A 16,561-nucleotide genomic window follows, 5' to 3' on the forward strand; every position below is an offset into this window, starting at 1 on the left:
GCACGCATAAGCCCGCGGCGACTGCGCTTATGAGAATTTATTTGTTGAATAATTTAATTTCTAGCAATCTTAATGAAACTTTCAGAGCGTAATGACAACGTTAAAATGTACATATGTACATTCCAGTTTTTGAAATTTTTAAAAAACGTATTTCAAGTCCTAGAGACTTGTGCTTCGGCATATACATTTGAGCATTATTGTAGGTCTAGAAATTAAAATGTTTTTGCTGTGTATATACATATGATGAATACAAACAAAGTTTGAATACCAAGCCCCCTTCGCCACCACTTTGTAAAAGTCGTATTTCAAGTACTAGAGATTTGTGCTTTGGAATGTACACACATTTGAACATTATGATTACGTTCTGAAAGTTTCAGAATGCAGAATAAGGGTTCAGCGTATCTCCTAGTCTTAAAGAAAGCACAGACCTTCTGACCTAACAACCTAGTTTTCTGTTGTTCCATCGTTTTCGCGTTTTTTTTTTTTTTTTTTTTTTTTTTTTTTACTTTCCCCTCTAAACTAATACGGCCTATATTAGTGCAAAACATGTTTAAATTTATATATAGTTAAGTTCTGGGGTGGAGTTGTGGTAGTACTGGCAGAGACGGAGGCGGACGCCGGGGCTTCAATTGTGTCTGCCTCTTGTATGGCAGCCTCACTATGTCTACTGTAGCACAGTTGCGGTTGTACATCGATATTTTTAAAGTTGCATATCAAACATCATATTGGCTGTAGTCAATTATTGTGTGTGCTGCATTTGCTTTTTTGTGTTTTTCAGCAAGAGGCATTTGCACATTTAAGTAACGTGTTTTTCTCATAATGGCGTCTTTTGCAGGGCTGCCAGCTTAGACTTTTACCGACCAGAGTGGGCCATTTTCAACTGCCAAATTGTGATGCTGGCGGGAAATTTGGCATTTTTAAAAATCAAACTGGCACTGGAATAGTTAATTAAAAGAGGTATTATTATATTTATATAATAGAGACGATGATTGTTATCGATGTTGACTAAGTAAAGAATAAGAAAACGCTGAGACTCGCTAAAAAATTTTAGAGTCTAATCTAAAAATCGTACACATCAGGTTTCCCTGCCAAGCAAATGCAACGTAAGTGTTAAATTAGATATTTACTTTAATTTATATTTATACATATATGCACATATGAACCACCAAAAAGTGATCTACCGCGTCGGCGTGTAAGTTTTTGTTTTTGTATCAATACACAAGCTATTGATTATTTTTTGAAGGGTCGTTTTGAAAGGTCACCCGGACCCGGCGGCTAAGAGTGAAGTCAATGCCAGTAAAACGAAAGTCATAGCAAATGTATTGCGACGTTTTTTTTTTTTTATTTTTTATTTTTATTTTTTTTATTTATTTTATTTTAATTTGTTGAAGCCAGACGAGGTTTTTCAATAACCCCTTTGTGAGCTTATTATCTGTTCAATTAGCTCATTAGGGCGCGCCGACAACTTACGTTGCTGTCGCAATTTACAAATATTTACAATTACAAATATTTACAACACAATACAATAATAACACAATGATGGCAGCTATATGTTAACTCCTGTTGACCGTCATCCGGGGCGATCTGAGAATCAGGTCCCTTGGTTGTCTCCTTTTGAGCCTCCTAGGAGTTCTGTTTGTTATGAGCATTTTTGCTAGCCTGTTTTTGTGCCGCTCCAATCTGTCATTGTACTATCTTCATGAACATTTAGATTATGACTAAAATGTAGATTTGTATGTTGTACTTGAAATACGCCTTTTACAAAAGTGTGGATGAGGAGATGGATATAGGGGTGGGGGTGAAATTTTTACAAAAATTGAAATTCTATAAAACTCATATGAATATACATTTCAAATTTGGCGACTAGCTTTAAGATGTAGCAGACATAAATTTATTCCTGATTTTCGATGTTTTTAATCGATAACATAATAATGGGAAAAGTTGTCGATTTTTAAAGCGGGTGGTATACACAGCATACGCAGGTACGCATAAACACGCATTGGCTGCAGGGCTTACTATGGGCTTGATTGGTTAATAACTTTTCTTGTCGATCGACTATTTTCTTGACTCTTTCAAATCATGATTATAGATTTGCCAAAGTAGAAGTCTCTAGTACGCAGGAGTTCTGCAAACTGCGTAGTAAGCAGCGACAGCGCTTGGGAGTCGCTTGGACTGCGCTAAAAAATTTTAACGGTGGCTTTCCGAGCGCCGACGAGCTCGGCGGGCGACCGTTTCAATCGGTTATTGCAAACTATGTTTGCTCGGCATAAAACAATCTAGTAGTCCGCTTGTTTGCTGTCTTTTTATCTTGATATAGATTTAAATATATTGTAAAAATCATCAGTCTTACCATAAAATGGAAAGCTGAAATTCGGAAATTCAATCGGAAAGTCTTTTAATATCCTGAACCCATTGAAAATGGGAAATCAGGTTATAATGGTTTTGTTGAAATGTATGTAACAGGCAGAAGGAAGCGTGGCAGACCCCACAATGTATATATATTCTTGATCAAGGCGACGTGTTGAGTCGATTTAGCACTGTCTGTCCGTATGTATTAACGCGTCGATCTCAGAAGATATAAGAGCTGGAGACTTTAATTTTTTTTTTAAATGTTCGTATATACAGCATATCGAATTTATCAATAAAAAACGATAACTCATTTCGATATTTTTATCGATAAAAAACCTTATCGAAAATCAGGTATAAAGTTATATCTCCCACATCTTTAAAGCTAGAGTTTCCAAAAATAATATGTATATTAAGATGCATTTTATACAATTTAGATTCTTGTTAAAATTTCTCCCCCACCCTTATATCTGCCCCCTTACCATCATATTTGTACAAGGCGTATTTCAAATACTAGAGTTGTGCTTCGGAATATACACACATTTAAACAATATGATTACGTTCTAAAAGTGTATGTGAGTGTGTGTGTGCGTGTATAATTTTGCCCATATGAAAACACTTTCGTTTCAAACTGTATGTATAAATCCTACATTCCAAGAGCACAACGGAAGCATACAACTAAGCCCAATAAAAAAAACTTATTGAATTTCAAGTAAACGATTGTGCGACACTGTTTGCAAATTCCCATTAACACAAAAGAGATTGTTAGACATATCAAGCCAAGCAACAACTCAGAATTCCTATTAAATAACCTATACGAATAGAATGTAAGAAAACAATGTATGTACATACATATGTATACATGTATGTATGTATTTGAGGAAAGACATTTTCAATAAAGGTCAGTTGATTGTGACCTCTGAAGAATACACTTCGTGTCTGTCAAAGCTATTATTATTATATGTAATGAAACGATTTTCATTTTACGAATTTCGTTCTTTATCATTTTCTAAGAATCTCAATAGCGGATTTGTTTTTGCATTGTTTTTTAATTTCCAGCCGCTTCTCTGGGCTTTTCATTGCCATATGGCGTCTTAAAAATAAAGTCATTCATTTTAATTACTACATACAGTGGACAATAACGTCTTCATACAGCAATGCTTTATTAACTAATAATTTAACAAAAAATTATAAAAAAAAAAATAATTTTTATATTTTGCTTAGCATAAAAGTAATAAATAAAAACCATTAAAAAACGTGTTTTTCTCTCCAATAAAGTCTTTATACACTTAACCTGTACGCTTCAAATAACTGCGAAAGATTACATTTTTTTAACATTAGTATTTTGTGGGGTAACCCTTATTCTTTATAACTACGTGTAGTCTTTTTGGCATCGCCAAAACTAACCTTTCAGTGTATTTTTTGTCAATTTTCACCCACTCCTCTTTTTAATACTTCTATAAGTTTGGATTTTGAACTAATGTGGTGTGTTCTGATCCTTTTTTCTAACATATGTCAGCAATGTTCGATCGGATTAAGATCAGGACTCTGTGGTGGTGTCTTTAATAAATGGGGAGTATTGTATGCCAAATTACATTTTGAAAGAAGTTGGAGGGGAAGCACTGGATTGACCAGACCAAAGTCCAGATTGGAATATTATTGCTATTGTATGGTCGCTTATAAAGCGAAATAGATCCGCCGATCTGACAAGGGCAGGTATGGAAACGGAGTGGGAAGGGATTATATTAAAACATCTTGAAGCCTTGGTGGATTTCGTCCCGAACCCGCCTCCAAATGGTCAAAAGGAGGGTATATTTAACATTAATTTAAGAATTGTTGTTGATAAACATAACAATGTCAAAATATATACGCCACTATTGAAAAAATAAAATAAAATAATATTACAATCATCGTTAAACTTCAAAAAAAAAAAAAAAAAAAAAAACAATAAAAAAATAAAATTATGAATTTATTGCTGTTGATAAAAGAAACATTAAGAAAATAAACTAAGGCAACGCTACATACATACATACATACATACATACCAATTAGGCCAACTGTTTTGCAGTTGGTTTTTACTACCTCTCCGTATGACAGTTGAACTTGACTGTACATATACATACATATATCCCACACTTCCATCATTCCATTTGAATGCATATATAGTTAAAGATCTGTAGCTATGTAGATATATCCATATACCATTCCAAGAAACAATTCATCTCAATACTTTGAACACTATAATCGATCTAAACTGAATCTCCAACACTTAAGAGAATCCCCCTTATAGTTTCCCATCTAGGTTGTACTTGAATCCCTTCTTACATTCTAGATACCCATGCCGGAGGCATGCCCTAATGACGACGACGCCTCCAGTGGCAATGGCCAATTGAGACTGTGAACGTTGACAAGGAGGAGCTGTGCGAAGTGGTCCACTCACCGGATGGTCTAAACGATTCCAACGAAGCCTACATGTATGCCGACAGCCAGCAGCTCGGCGAGGATCCCTTTCACGCAACATCGTTGATCCAGGGCCAATGCAATGCCAATGTTTCGACCAATTCGCTGGAAGCGGCCAAGCTGAGCAAATACAGCATGAATACCAAATGCACTATACAATATGAAATCAATCGTATATTGTATAAGGCCGATATGGGTTGCTATGATAATGCCGATGCCTCCAAGTTGCCCAATGTCTTGCCCTAAGGCAGCCAAACTTTCTATTGAGTCTAATTTAGAAGAACATGCCAATTATATTTAGAATATATTTATGTATCTATCTACATATATAAATTATAGTGAATGATATAACTGAATAATAAAAATCTGTCATCTATATTCTAGAATTATTTACCTTAAGATTTAACAACAGCAAACTTTATGTGCGCTGTAAGGTCCTATCAATTTCTTGTTATTAATTAGGCAATACTACATTGATATGGATGTATGTATATAATTCGCATCTTAATTAGTTCTAATTAGTTCATCTAGGTTGTACTTGAATCCCTTCTTACATTCTAGATACCCATGCCGGAGGCATGCCCTAATGACGACGACGCCTCCAGTGGCAATGGCCAATTGAGACTGTGAACGTTGACAAGGAGGAGCTGTGCGAAGTGGTCCACTCACCGGATGGTCTAAACGATTCCAACGAAGCCTACATGTATGCCGACAGCCAGCAGCTCGGCGAGGATCCCTTTCACGCAACATCGTCGATCCAGGGCCAATGCAATGCCAATGTTTCGACCAATTCGCTGGAAGCGGCCAAGTTGAGCAAATACAGCATGAATACCAAATGCACTATACAATATGAAATCAATCGTATATTGTATAGGGTCAAAATATATTTGCCGACCAGTGTAATCAAACCTGCGAGTTACCATCTCTACTCCCCTCAAGATGTCACCCCTAAAGCCGGCGCGTCTTGTCTATATCACAGCTGCGCCACAGACGAAAAAATCAACGGTACGCAACCGAGGGCTGAAAGTAGCTAAAAGTAGCCAACTTTTTTCTAAAACAGCTGAAAAAGTAGCAAAAAAAAACACCGTTAGCCAACTCGTCATTTTCACCATTGTCGCTTTTATAATTTGCCTTTTTAAGTAAGTATATAAGTATATAATAAGAGCGCTAGCGACCAGGCCTTCGGCTCTATGTAGGATTATATCTTATTTGTTAAATTACAATCTTGTAAATATCTATATATTTTATTTATATTTATTGTTGTGACGAAGGGTAAGATGGATGAGGGTAGTATATTTGGAAAATGAGCTTTTCTAATGCTAACTAATTTTTTGCAGGTGTCCAGCAGGTGTGCGGTAGAGAGCTCTAGACCACATAAGTGGCAGTTCGGTTTTGGGTCTCCTGACAGTACATGGCTGTGGGTGCCACTGCTGTGTCCTATCCGGAGGCGGGTGAAAATAGTGTTTTTCGTTCGGGATGTGTTGATAGGGAACTTGACTTTCTCCAAATTTGGGTTGCAGTTCCTGTATCTGTGATGAAAGTTAGCCCAGATTTCGATTTTTGCGAGTGGAGCTGTTTGAGAATAACTTTTCGCAGATCTTTTTCCGCTGAAGGGAGTATCATGATTGTGGGATACTTTGACATTGCTTTTGCTGCATTGTCAGCCAACTCATTGCCCCTAATGCCCCTGTGGCTGGGAACCCAAAATATGTTAAGTTTTAGAGGGGTTTTTATTAAACTTTCCCGTATCTGCACGATTGTTGGGTTTGTGTTAGATAGATTTTTGACAGATTCTACCGATAGGCTATCGGTACATATCGTAAACTTTCCAGTTCTGCCTTGTGCGTAAACGATGGCTTTCAGAATAGCTTCTGCTTGAAGAGTTGCCGGGGCATTAGTAAGGTCGAATGGCATTCGTACAAACTCGTAATGTCCCCCTCTGCTCAAAATGCTGTCTTTTTTTTTTTTTTTTTTTTTTTTTTGAATGTTCTTTTTTTACATTTTAATTTGATGGTAACCACTGGCTAAATCTAGTAATGAAAAATATTCATGTTTTCCCAATTTGTCTAAAACGTCACTAATTATTGGCATGGGATATTTATCTTAATAGTCTTTTCATTAAGTTTTCTACAATCTACCACTAATCTCCACCTTCTCTGTCCTGTTGCATCTAATTTCTTTGGTACTAACCATGTGTAAACAGGAATGTCGTCTGTAGTAGGAATTTAATGTTTTCTACTTTTTGTGAATGTTAATGGGTCTTATTATCGTAAAATATGTCGGCGAATCCTTAGTTAATAGAAAATTCAATTGAAATGACTATTAAAATGGTACCAAGGCATTCTATAATTTCTAAGTCGATTTCTAAGAAGCAAATAATTTTGCATTTGAAAACGCCTTCTTCGCAGTGTTTGCAGGCTACAAAAAACCTAAGTCGCTTTTTAAATTAACAGTTCAACCAGATATTTAAGCGAAACCTTAAGTGACAATTTATTATTCATAATTTTAAATTATTGGAAATCGGCATATCTTTACAATGTTTTTTTTTTATTATTTAAATTATTTTTTTTATTTTTTAGTTTTAAGCAGGGTCGAAGGTGACGTGCTGAATGAATCATTTTTATACCCTGAACCCATTGAAAATGGGAAATCAGGGTATAATGTTTTTGTGAAAAAGTATGTAACAGGCAGAAGGAATCATCGCAGACCCCATAAAGTATATATATTCTTGATCAGCACGATGAGTTGAGTCGATATAGCCCTGTCCGTCTGTCCGTCCGTCCGTTCGTCTGTCCGTATGAACGCCGAGATCTCAGAAGATATAAAAGCTAGAGAGCTGAAATTTTGTGTGCATACCCGTGTATACCATACGCAGTACGAGTTTGCTTTATTTATTCGATAACTTTTTTATCGAGAATAATCGAAAAATTGATTTTGTTTTTTGAGCCTCATCGGAGTACTATTAGATGTAGAGACTTCAGATTTGCTGTGTATATATATATGATGAATACAAACATTTTGTAATCAACAGATTTTGGATACCACGCCCCCTTCGCCCCCAATTTGTAAAAAACGTATTTCAAGAGAGAGACTTGTGCTTTGGAATGTACACACATTTCGACCATATAATTACGCCCTGAAAATTTCATTAAGATCGTATGTTTACGAAAGAAGTTATTCACCAAGTAAATTCTCATACTATTCTCCACACTGCAGCGCAGCCCAACCGCAGTCGCTGCTTACTGCGCAGTTAGCAAAGCGCGGCCGCGTGAGGGTGGATGCATGTGTATATATGTGTGCGTGCATAAAAGAAGTGCAGAATGATAAGAATATCAGCGTGGAGGGTTCAGGGTATCTCCTAGTCGAGCAGTCTCGACTAGAGTCTTCTTACTTGTGCTAATTTGTCTTTGATGACCGTACTGGCCAAACAATATTTGTCTCCGCTGACAATTTTCGTTGCTTCCTCAAGGGGGCGTAGCATTGTAAGCACATTGTTTAACAGCTCAAATTCCTTTCCGGTAAGCAACATTTGGTCATTTGGAATACTCAGCAAAATGTCAGTCACATGCGTTTTGACCTTCAAAAAGCGCTCTATCATATATGTACTGTTTCATCTGTCTAATAAGCTTAAAGTTTCGGGGCAATAATTATTTTCTAAATTTTTATAAGTTCTTACATGTCTCAGTGAAGAGATAAATGGGTCCGGAGATGCTGCAAACATATTAAAAAGATTCTCGTTTTGTCTAACGCGTGAAATCTTGCAAGTATTGGAGTAACGAAACTTTTTGTTATCTTTGTTCTTACATTCCTGGGCTTCTTCTGATAGCTCTCCAATAGGTAAACACTGATACTCTATTAGATTTCGGCCATGGACAAGAATTTTATGAACTGTGGGAGTAAGTTTCTTTTGCGGATACATCTCTTGTGATAGGTTTGCAGTTGTTGCTGCATACTCTTCAAATTTGGGCCCATTCACCATTTCCTTACAGTTGATAACCTTTAAGATTATGCCTAAGCAAGCGTTTTATTATCGTTTGGTCTACTCCTGTGATTCGAGCGGAAATCTCATGATTAGCAAAAAATTTGCGTGAAGCCATTACTATCATTAGAATTTCCATAACCGTATTTGGGGCAATCGACTTTTAAGGCAAGTGATGTTTGAAACTCTTGTTGAATAATTTGTTTTCAAGCATTAAATATTTCTTTGTTTGTTGCACTTTCAGCAAAAGATTCTCCAGGTCGTGCAATTGTATATCCCAGCTTCAATATAAACTCTATGCACCTTATTCTCGCATGAAGTGGGGATAATCCATACTCAGAATTAGAAAATTTTGTTTGTGTAATTTTACAAATAGTACAAATTAAAGTTGATATAATAAGAATTTTACCATCAATCATAGTTAAAAAGAATTCAAAATTTATAGTTATTTTTTTTTACTACTAGCATTTTCAAACACATATGGCCTCAATGAATCAATTTGATTTTTGATGTCATCCACTGTTGTTCTTATGACATCGGAGGTCTCCCTGGTATACTGAAAAAGAATAGGACGGCAAAAATGTACAGAGGAGGGACGTGGATTCTTCCAATAATCAGAACTTCCACTTCTTAGCCGAAGCGGAACTACAGATGCCATAAACATATTGGCATCTGAAATTGTGTTATCACTCCCACAAATGCTATGTTTGTACGAGCTTTGTCCAGACGATCCATCACACCGCCACTTATTGAGTAATGTGAGTGATTCTGGAAGTGTGTCTATATCCGGTAAGCTTCTTATAAGCCACCTCGCAGTGTGGTCCATAACGTCTTGCAGTTTTGCTACAGCCGATGTGTCATTGACGATAACATTTGGTGGAACAGCTTCCTTTTTGCAAAATGCAATTTTTTTATAGCCGGGTAGGATTTTGCAATTATGCCGAATCAAAGAGCTGCGTAAGATGTTGTACTTTAACTTGGACAGCCCTAAGTCCATAAATAACGCAACGGCTTCCTCCGGGATGTATTTAGTTGAAAGATCATCAGTTGGTGTTGGTATACTTTCCTCAATCCTTTGCTCTCTCGCTGGACTTGCTTTCAGCACTGCTTTCGTTATTTCTGATTTGCTTCTTTCTTGGACTTTTGTATACTTTACTGACAATGGTTCCGATAGATGTTCCTGAGAAATAGCTTCTGTAACCTCTCCAAGTTTACGTTTCCTTGTGTATGCTGAACACTCGTCCAAAGATTTTGTAGGCCTTCCTCTATTCCCTGATGTGCTGGGAATACTGTCATCGATGTTTTCATCGCTTTCAAAGATTGTTAAGCTACGAAGCTATTCCATATGTCTCGTATTAAATCTATTAATAGTCCGTTTGCATTCGGACCATTTTACTTTAATTTTATAATACACATTTTTAACTTTCTTATCGTTGCCACAACACATATTAAATCCTTTTTTCACTTCTGATAAGAAATAATTGTAGTCTTCGAAGGCAAGAAATAAATCAAACAAGGTCTGGTTTGACAAAGACATTATCACAATTTAAAAAAATCACGTTCAATACCAACTGTGATTGTTGCTCTTATGGTGTCAATGCAGCGGTCATTAAATTCAGATCAATATATACGATTTTTAAACCGCTAATCTACCCGAGCCCTTTTTTCTACCTATTATTACCTAACATATTGCGCAAACATCTATGAATCAATGATTAAAAGGTTATATACGGAACTTCATGACCTGATTAATATACAGGTACCTGTATTCTTTCCGGGGTCAGAGAAAAATGTGATTCTCAGACCACTTTCGATTTTGCGTAAAAGTCCATATGCCAAGGGTATATTTAGCGATATGGTAACGTATTTTCCACTAGAAATTTTCTTTCTTGCTAAAAGTTTCCTCAGCTGCAGATGCGGTGTATTTGTAGTTGATAATAATGAAATGGCATCGTTCGTTTTTAAAATACGCTCAATCATTAAGCAGAAATTATTCCATCTGTTGGGTGTTTCCTGCAATAAAGTATACGCTTAACCTTCTTGAGCTAGTTTTAATTTTTCAGTCGCTATCGTGCATTGCCTAAAAAATCGAACTTTTGATTTGCACTAAGTAAATTTAAATCATCTTGTACCACGGGATTGATCGAATGTGCAAAGCATGGCAGATTGTACACTTGTAATATTTCACATACTTTAGGCATGGAGCTGGCATTATCTGTTACAATGCATACCGTTTTATTGCGTATATTCTATTCAATACATATTTTTCCCAACGTATAATGGGCGATTTGTCGATTTTGGCGTCATGATCTAATAATAAATCTTTTGATGTGGTAGCTTGAAATTAATGGATCAGATGTCGATTTACGCACTTCTTTAATGCACGCATAAGCCCGCGGCGACTGCGCTTATGAGAATTTATTTGTTGAATAATTTAATTTCTAGCAATCTTAATGAAACTTTCAGAGCGTAATGACAACGTTAAAATGTACATATGTACATTCCAGTTTTTGAAATTTTAAAAAAACGTATTTCAAGTCCTAGAGACTTGTGCTTCGGCATATACATTTGAGCATTATTGTAGGTCTAGAAATTAAAATGTTTTTGCTGTGTATATACATATGATGAATACAAACAAAGTTTGAATACCAAGCCCCCTTCGCCACCACTTTGTAAAAGTCGTATTTCAAGTACTAGAGATTTGTGCTTTGGAATGTACACACATTTGAACATTATGATTACGTTCTGAAAGTTTCAGAATGCAGAATAAGGGTTCAGCGTATCTCCTAGTCTTAAAGAAAGCACAGACCTTCTGACCTAACAACCTAGTTTTCTGTTGTTCCATCGTTTTCGCGTTTTTTTTTTTTTTTTTTTTTTTTTTTTTTTACTTTCCCCTCTAAACTAATACGGCCTATATTAGTGCAAAACATGTTTAAATTTATATATAGTTAAGTTCTGGGGTGGAGTTGTGGTAGTACTGGCAGAGACGGAGGCGGACGCCGGGGCTTCAATTGTGTCTGCCTCTTGTATGGCAGCCTCACTATGTCTACTGTAGCACAGTTGCGGTTGTACATCGATATTTTTAAAGTTGCATATCAAACATCATATTGGCTGTAGTCAATTATTGTGTGTGCTGCATTTGCTTTTTTGTGTTTTTCAGCAAGAGGCATTTGCACATTTAAGTAACGTGTTTTTCTCATAATGGCGTCTTTTGCAGGGCTGCCAGCTTAGACTTTTACCGACCAGAGTGGGCCATTTTCAACTGCCAAATTGTGATGCTGGCGGGAAATTTGGCATTTTTAAAAATCAAACTGGCACTGGAATAGTTAATTAAAAGAGGTATTATTATATTTATATAATAGAGACGATGATTATTATCGATGTTGACTAAGTAAAGAATAAGAAAACGCTGAGACTCGCTAAAAAATTTTAGAGTCTAATCTAAAAATCGTACACATCAGGTTTCCCTGCCAAGCAAATGCAACGTAAGTGTTAAATTAGATATTTACTTTAATTTATATTTATACATATATGCACATATGAACCACCAAAAAGTGATCTACCGCGTCGGCGTGTAAGTTTTTGTTTTTGTATCAATACACAAGCTATTGATTATTTTTTGAAGGGTCGTTTTGAAAGGTCATTTGGACCCGGCGGCTAAGAGTGAAGTCAATGCCAGTAAAACGAAAGTCATAGCAAATGTATTGCGACGTTTTTTTTTTTATTTTTTATTTTTTTTATTTATTTTATTTTAATTTGTTGAAGCCAGACGAGGTTTTTCAATAACCCCTTTGTGAGCTTATTATCTGTTCAATTAGCTCATTAGGGCGCGCCGACAACTTACGTTGCTGTCGCAATTTACAAATATTTACAATTACAAATATTTACAACACAATACAATAATAACACAATGATGGCAGCTATATGTTAACTCCTGTTGACCGTCATCCGGGGCGATCTGAGAATCAGGTCCCTTGGTTGTCTCCTTTTGAGCCTCCTAGGAGTTCTGTTTGTTATGAGCATTTTTGCTAGCCTGTTTTTGTGCCGCTCCAATCTGTCATTGTACTATCTTCATGAACATTTAGATTATGACTAAAATGTAGATTTGTATGTTGTACTTGAAATACGCCTTTTACAAAAGTGTGGATGAGGAGATGGATATAGGGGTGGGGGTGAAATTTTTACAAAAATTGAAATTCTATAAAACTCATATGAATATACATTTCAAATTTGGCGACTAGCTTTAAGATGTAGCAGACATAAATTTATTCCTGATTTTCGATGTTTTTAATCGATAACATAATAATGGGAAAAGTTGTCGATTTTTAAAGCGGGTGGTATACACAGCATACGCAGGTACGCATAAACACGCATTGGCTGCAGGGCTTACTATGGGCTTGATTGGTTAATAATTTTCTTGTCGATCGACTATTTTCTTGACTCTTTCAAATCATGATTATAGATTTGCCAAAGTAGAAGTCTCTAGTACGCAGGAGTTCTGCAAACTGTGTAGTAAGCAGCGACAGCGCTTGGGAGTCGCTTGGACTGCGCTAAAAAATTTTAACGGTGGCTTTCCGAGCGCCGACGAGCTCGGCGGGCGACCGTTTCAATCGGTTATTGCAAACTATGTTTGCTCGGCATAAAACAATCTAGTAGTCCGCTTGTTTGCTGTCTTTTTATCTTGATATAGATTTAAATATATTGTAAAAATCATCAGTCTTACCATAAAATGGAAAGCTGAAATTCGGAAATTCAATCGGAAAGTCTTTTAATACCCTGAACCCATTGAAAATGGGAAATCAGGTTATAATGGTTTTGTTGAAATGTATGTAACAGGCAGAAGGAAGCGTGGCAGACCCCACAATGTATATATATTCTTGATCAAGGCGACGTGTTGAGTCGATTTAGCACTGTCTGTCCGTATGTATTAACGCGTCGATCTCAGAAGATATAAGAGCTGGAGACTTTAATTTTTTTTTAAATGTTCGTATATACAGCATATCGAATTTATCAATAAAAAACGATAACTCATTTCGATATTTTTATCGATAAAAACCTTATCGAAAATCAGGTATAAAGTTATATCTCCCACATCTTTAAAGCTAGAGTTTCCAAAAATAATATGTATATTAAGATGCATTTTATACAATTTAGATTCTTGTTAAAATTTCTCCCCCACCCTTATATCTGCCCCCTTACCATCATATTTGTACAAGGCGTATTTCAAATACTAGAGTTGTGCTTCGGAATATACACACATTTAAACAATATGATTACGTTCTAAAAGTGTATGTGAGTGTGTGTGTGCGTGTATAATTTTGCCCATATGAAAACACTTTCGTTTCAAACTGTATGTATAAATCCTACATTCCAAGAGCACAACGGAAGCATACAACTAAGCCCAATAAACAAAACTTATTGAATTTCAAGTAAACGATTGTGCGACACTGTTTGCAAATTCCCATTAACACAAAAGAGATTGTTAGACATATCAAGCCAAGCAACAACTCAGAATTCCTATTAAATAACCTATACGAATAGAATGTAAGAAAACAATGTATGTACATACATATGTATACATGTATGTATGTATTTGAGGAAAGACATTTTCAATAAAGGTCAGTTGATTGTGACCTCTGAAGAATACACTTCGTGTCTGTCAAAGCTATTATTATTATATGTAATGAAACGATTTTCATTTTACGAATTTCGTTCTTTATCATTTTCTAAGAATCTCAATAGCGGATTTGTTTTTGCATTGTTTTTTAATTTCCAGCCGCTTCTCTGGGCTTTTCATTGCCATATGGCGTCTTAAAAATAAAGTCATTCATTTTAATTACTACATACAGTGGACAATAACGTCTTCATACAGCAATGCTTTATTAACTAATAATTTAACAAAAAATTATAAAAAAAAAAATAATTTTTATATTTTGCTTAGCATAAAAGTAATAAATAAAAACCATTAAAAAACGTGTTTTTCTCTCCAATAAAGTCTTTATACACTTAACCTGTACGCTTCAAATAACTGCGAAAGATTACATTTTTTTAACATTAGTATTTTGTGGGGTAACCCTTATTCTTTATAACTACGTGTAGTCTTTTTGGCATCGCCAAAACTAACCTTTCAGTGTATTTTTTGTCAATTTTCACCCACTCCTCTTTTTAATACTTCTATAAGTTTGGATTTTGAACTAATGTGGTGTGTTCTGATCCTTTTTTATAACATATGTCAGCAATGTTCGATCGGATTAAGATCAGGACTCTGTGGTGGTGTCTTTAATAAATGGGGAGTATTGTATGCCAAATTACATTTTGAAAGAAGTTGGAGGGGAAGCACTGGATTGACCATACCAAAGTCCAGATTGGAATATTATTGCTATTGTATGGTCGCTTATAAAGCGAAATAGATCCGCCGATCTGACAAGGGCAGGTATGGAAACGGAGTGGGAAGGGATTATATTAAAACATCTTGAAGCCTTGGTGGATTTCGTCCCGAACCCGCCTCCAAATGGTCAAAAGGAGGGTATATTTAACATTAATTTAAGAATTGTTGTTGATAAACATAACAATGTCAAAATATATACGCCACTATTGAAAAAATAAAATAAAATAATATTACAATCATCGTTAAACTTCAAAAAAAAAAAAAAAAAAAAAAAACAATAAAAAAATAAAATTATGAATTTATTGCTGTTGATAAAAGAAACATTAAGAAAATAAACTAAGGCAACGCTACATACATACATACATACATACATACCAATTAGGCCAACTGTTTTGCAGTTGGTTTTTACTACCTCTCCGTATGACAGTTGAACTTGACTGTACATATACATACATATATCCCACACTTCCATCATTCCATTTGAATGCATATATAGTTAAAGATCTGTAGCTATGTAGATATATCCATATACCATTCCAAGAAACAATTCATCTCAATACTTTGAACACTATAATCGATCTAAACTGAATCTCCAACACTTAAGAGAATCCCCCTTATAGTTTCCCATCTAGGTTGTACTTGAATCCCTTCTTACATTCTAGATACCCATGTCGGAGGCATGCCCTAATGACGACGACGCCTCCAGTGGCAATGGCCAATTGAGACTGTGAACGTTGACAAGGAGGAGCTGTGCGAAGTGGTCCACTCACCGGATGGTCTAAACGATTCCAACGAAGCCTACATGTATGCCGACAGCCAGCAGATCGGCGAGGAACCCTTTCACGCAACATCGTCGATCCAGGGCCAATGCAATGCCAATGTTTCGACCAATTCGCTGGAAGCGGCCAAGTTGAGGAAATACAGCATGAATACCAAATGCACTATAGAATATGAAATCAATCGTATATTGTATAAGGCCGATATGGGTTGCTATGATAATGCCGATGCCTCCAAGTTGCCCAATGTCTTGCCCTAAGGCAGCCAAACTTTCTATTGAGACTAATTTAGAAGAACATGCCAATTATATTTAGAATATATTTATGTATCTATCTACATATAGAAATTATAGTGAATGATATAACAGAATAATAAAAATCTGCCTGTCATCTATATTCTAGAATTATTTACCTTAAGATTTAACAACAGCAAACTCTATGTGCGCTGTAAGGTCCTATCAATTTCTTGTTATTAATTAGGCAATACTACATTGATATGGATGTATGTATATAATTCGCATCTTAATTAGTTCTAATTAGTTCATCTAGGTTGTACTTGAATCCCTTCTTACATTCTAGATACCCATGCCGGAGGCATGCCCTAATGACGAC

General features: G+C 35.8%; 1 protein-coding gene across 1 annotated transcript; it reads left to right on the forward strand.

The window, feature by feature from the left end:
• Positions 1–5,507: 5,507 nt before the first annotated feature.
• Positions 5,508–16,215, forward strand: LOC149090797 (uncharacterized). Its single transcript, XM_089263508.1, has 3 exons — positions 5,508–5,681; positions 5,746–5,811; positions 15,880–16,215. Exons 1-3 carry the CDS (start codon positions 5,508–5,510, stop codon positions 16,207–16,209), a joined length of 570 nt encoding a protein of 189 aa, XP_089119634.1. The 3' UTR covers positions 16,210–16,215.
• Positions 16,216–16,561: the final 346 nt, after the last annotated feature.

This window comes from Drosophila navojoa, chromosome X (assembly GCF_054131105.1).
Source record: "Drosophila navojoa isolate 15081-1374.11 chromosome X, UAZ_NAV_1.0, whole genome shotgun sequence".
Classification (NCBI taxonomy): domain Eukaryota; kingdom Metazoa; phylum Arthropoda; class Insecta; order Diptera; family Drosophilidae; genus Drosophila; species Drosophila navojoa.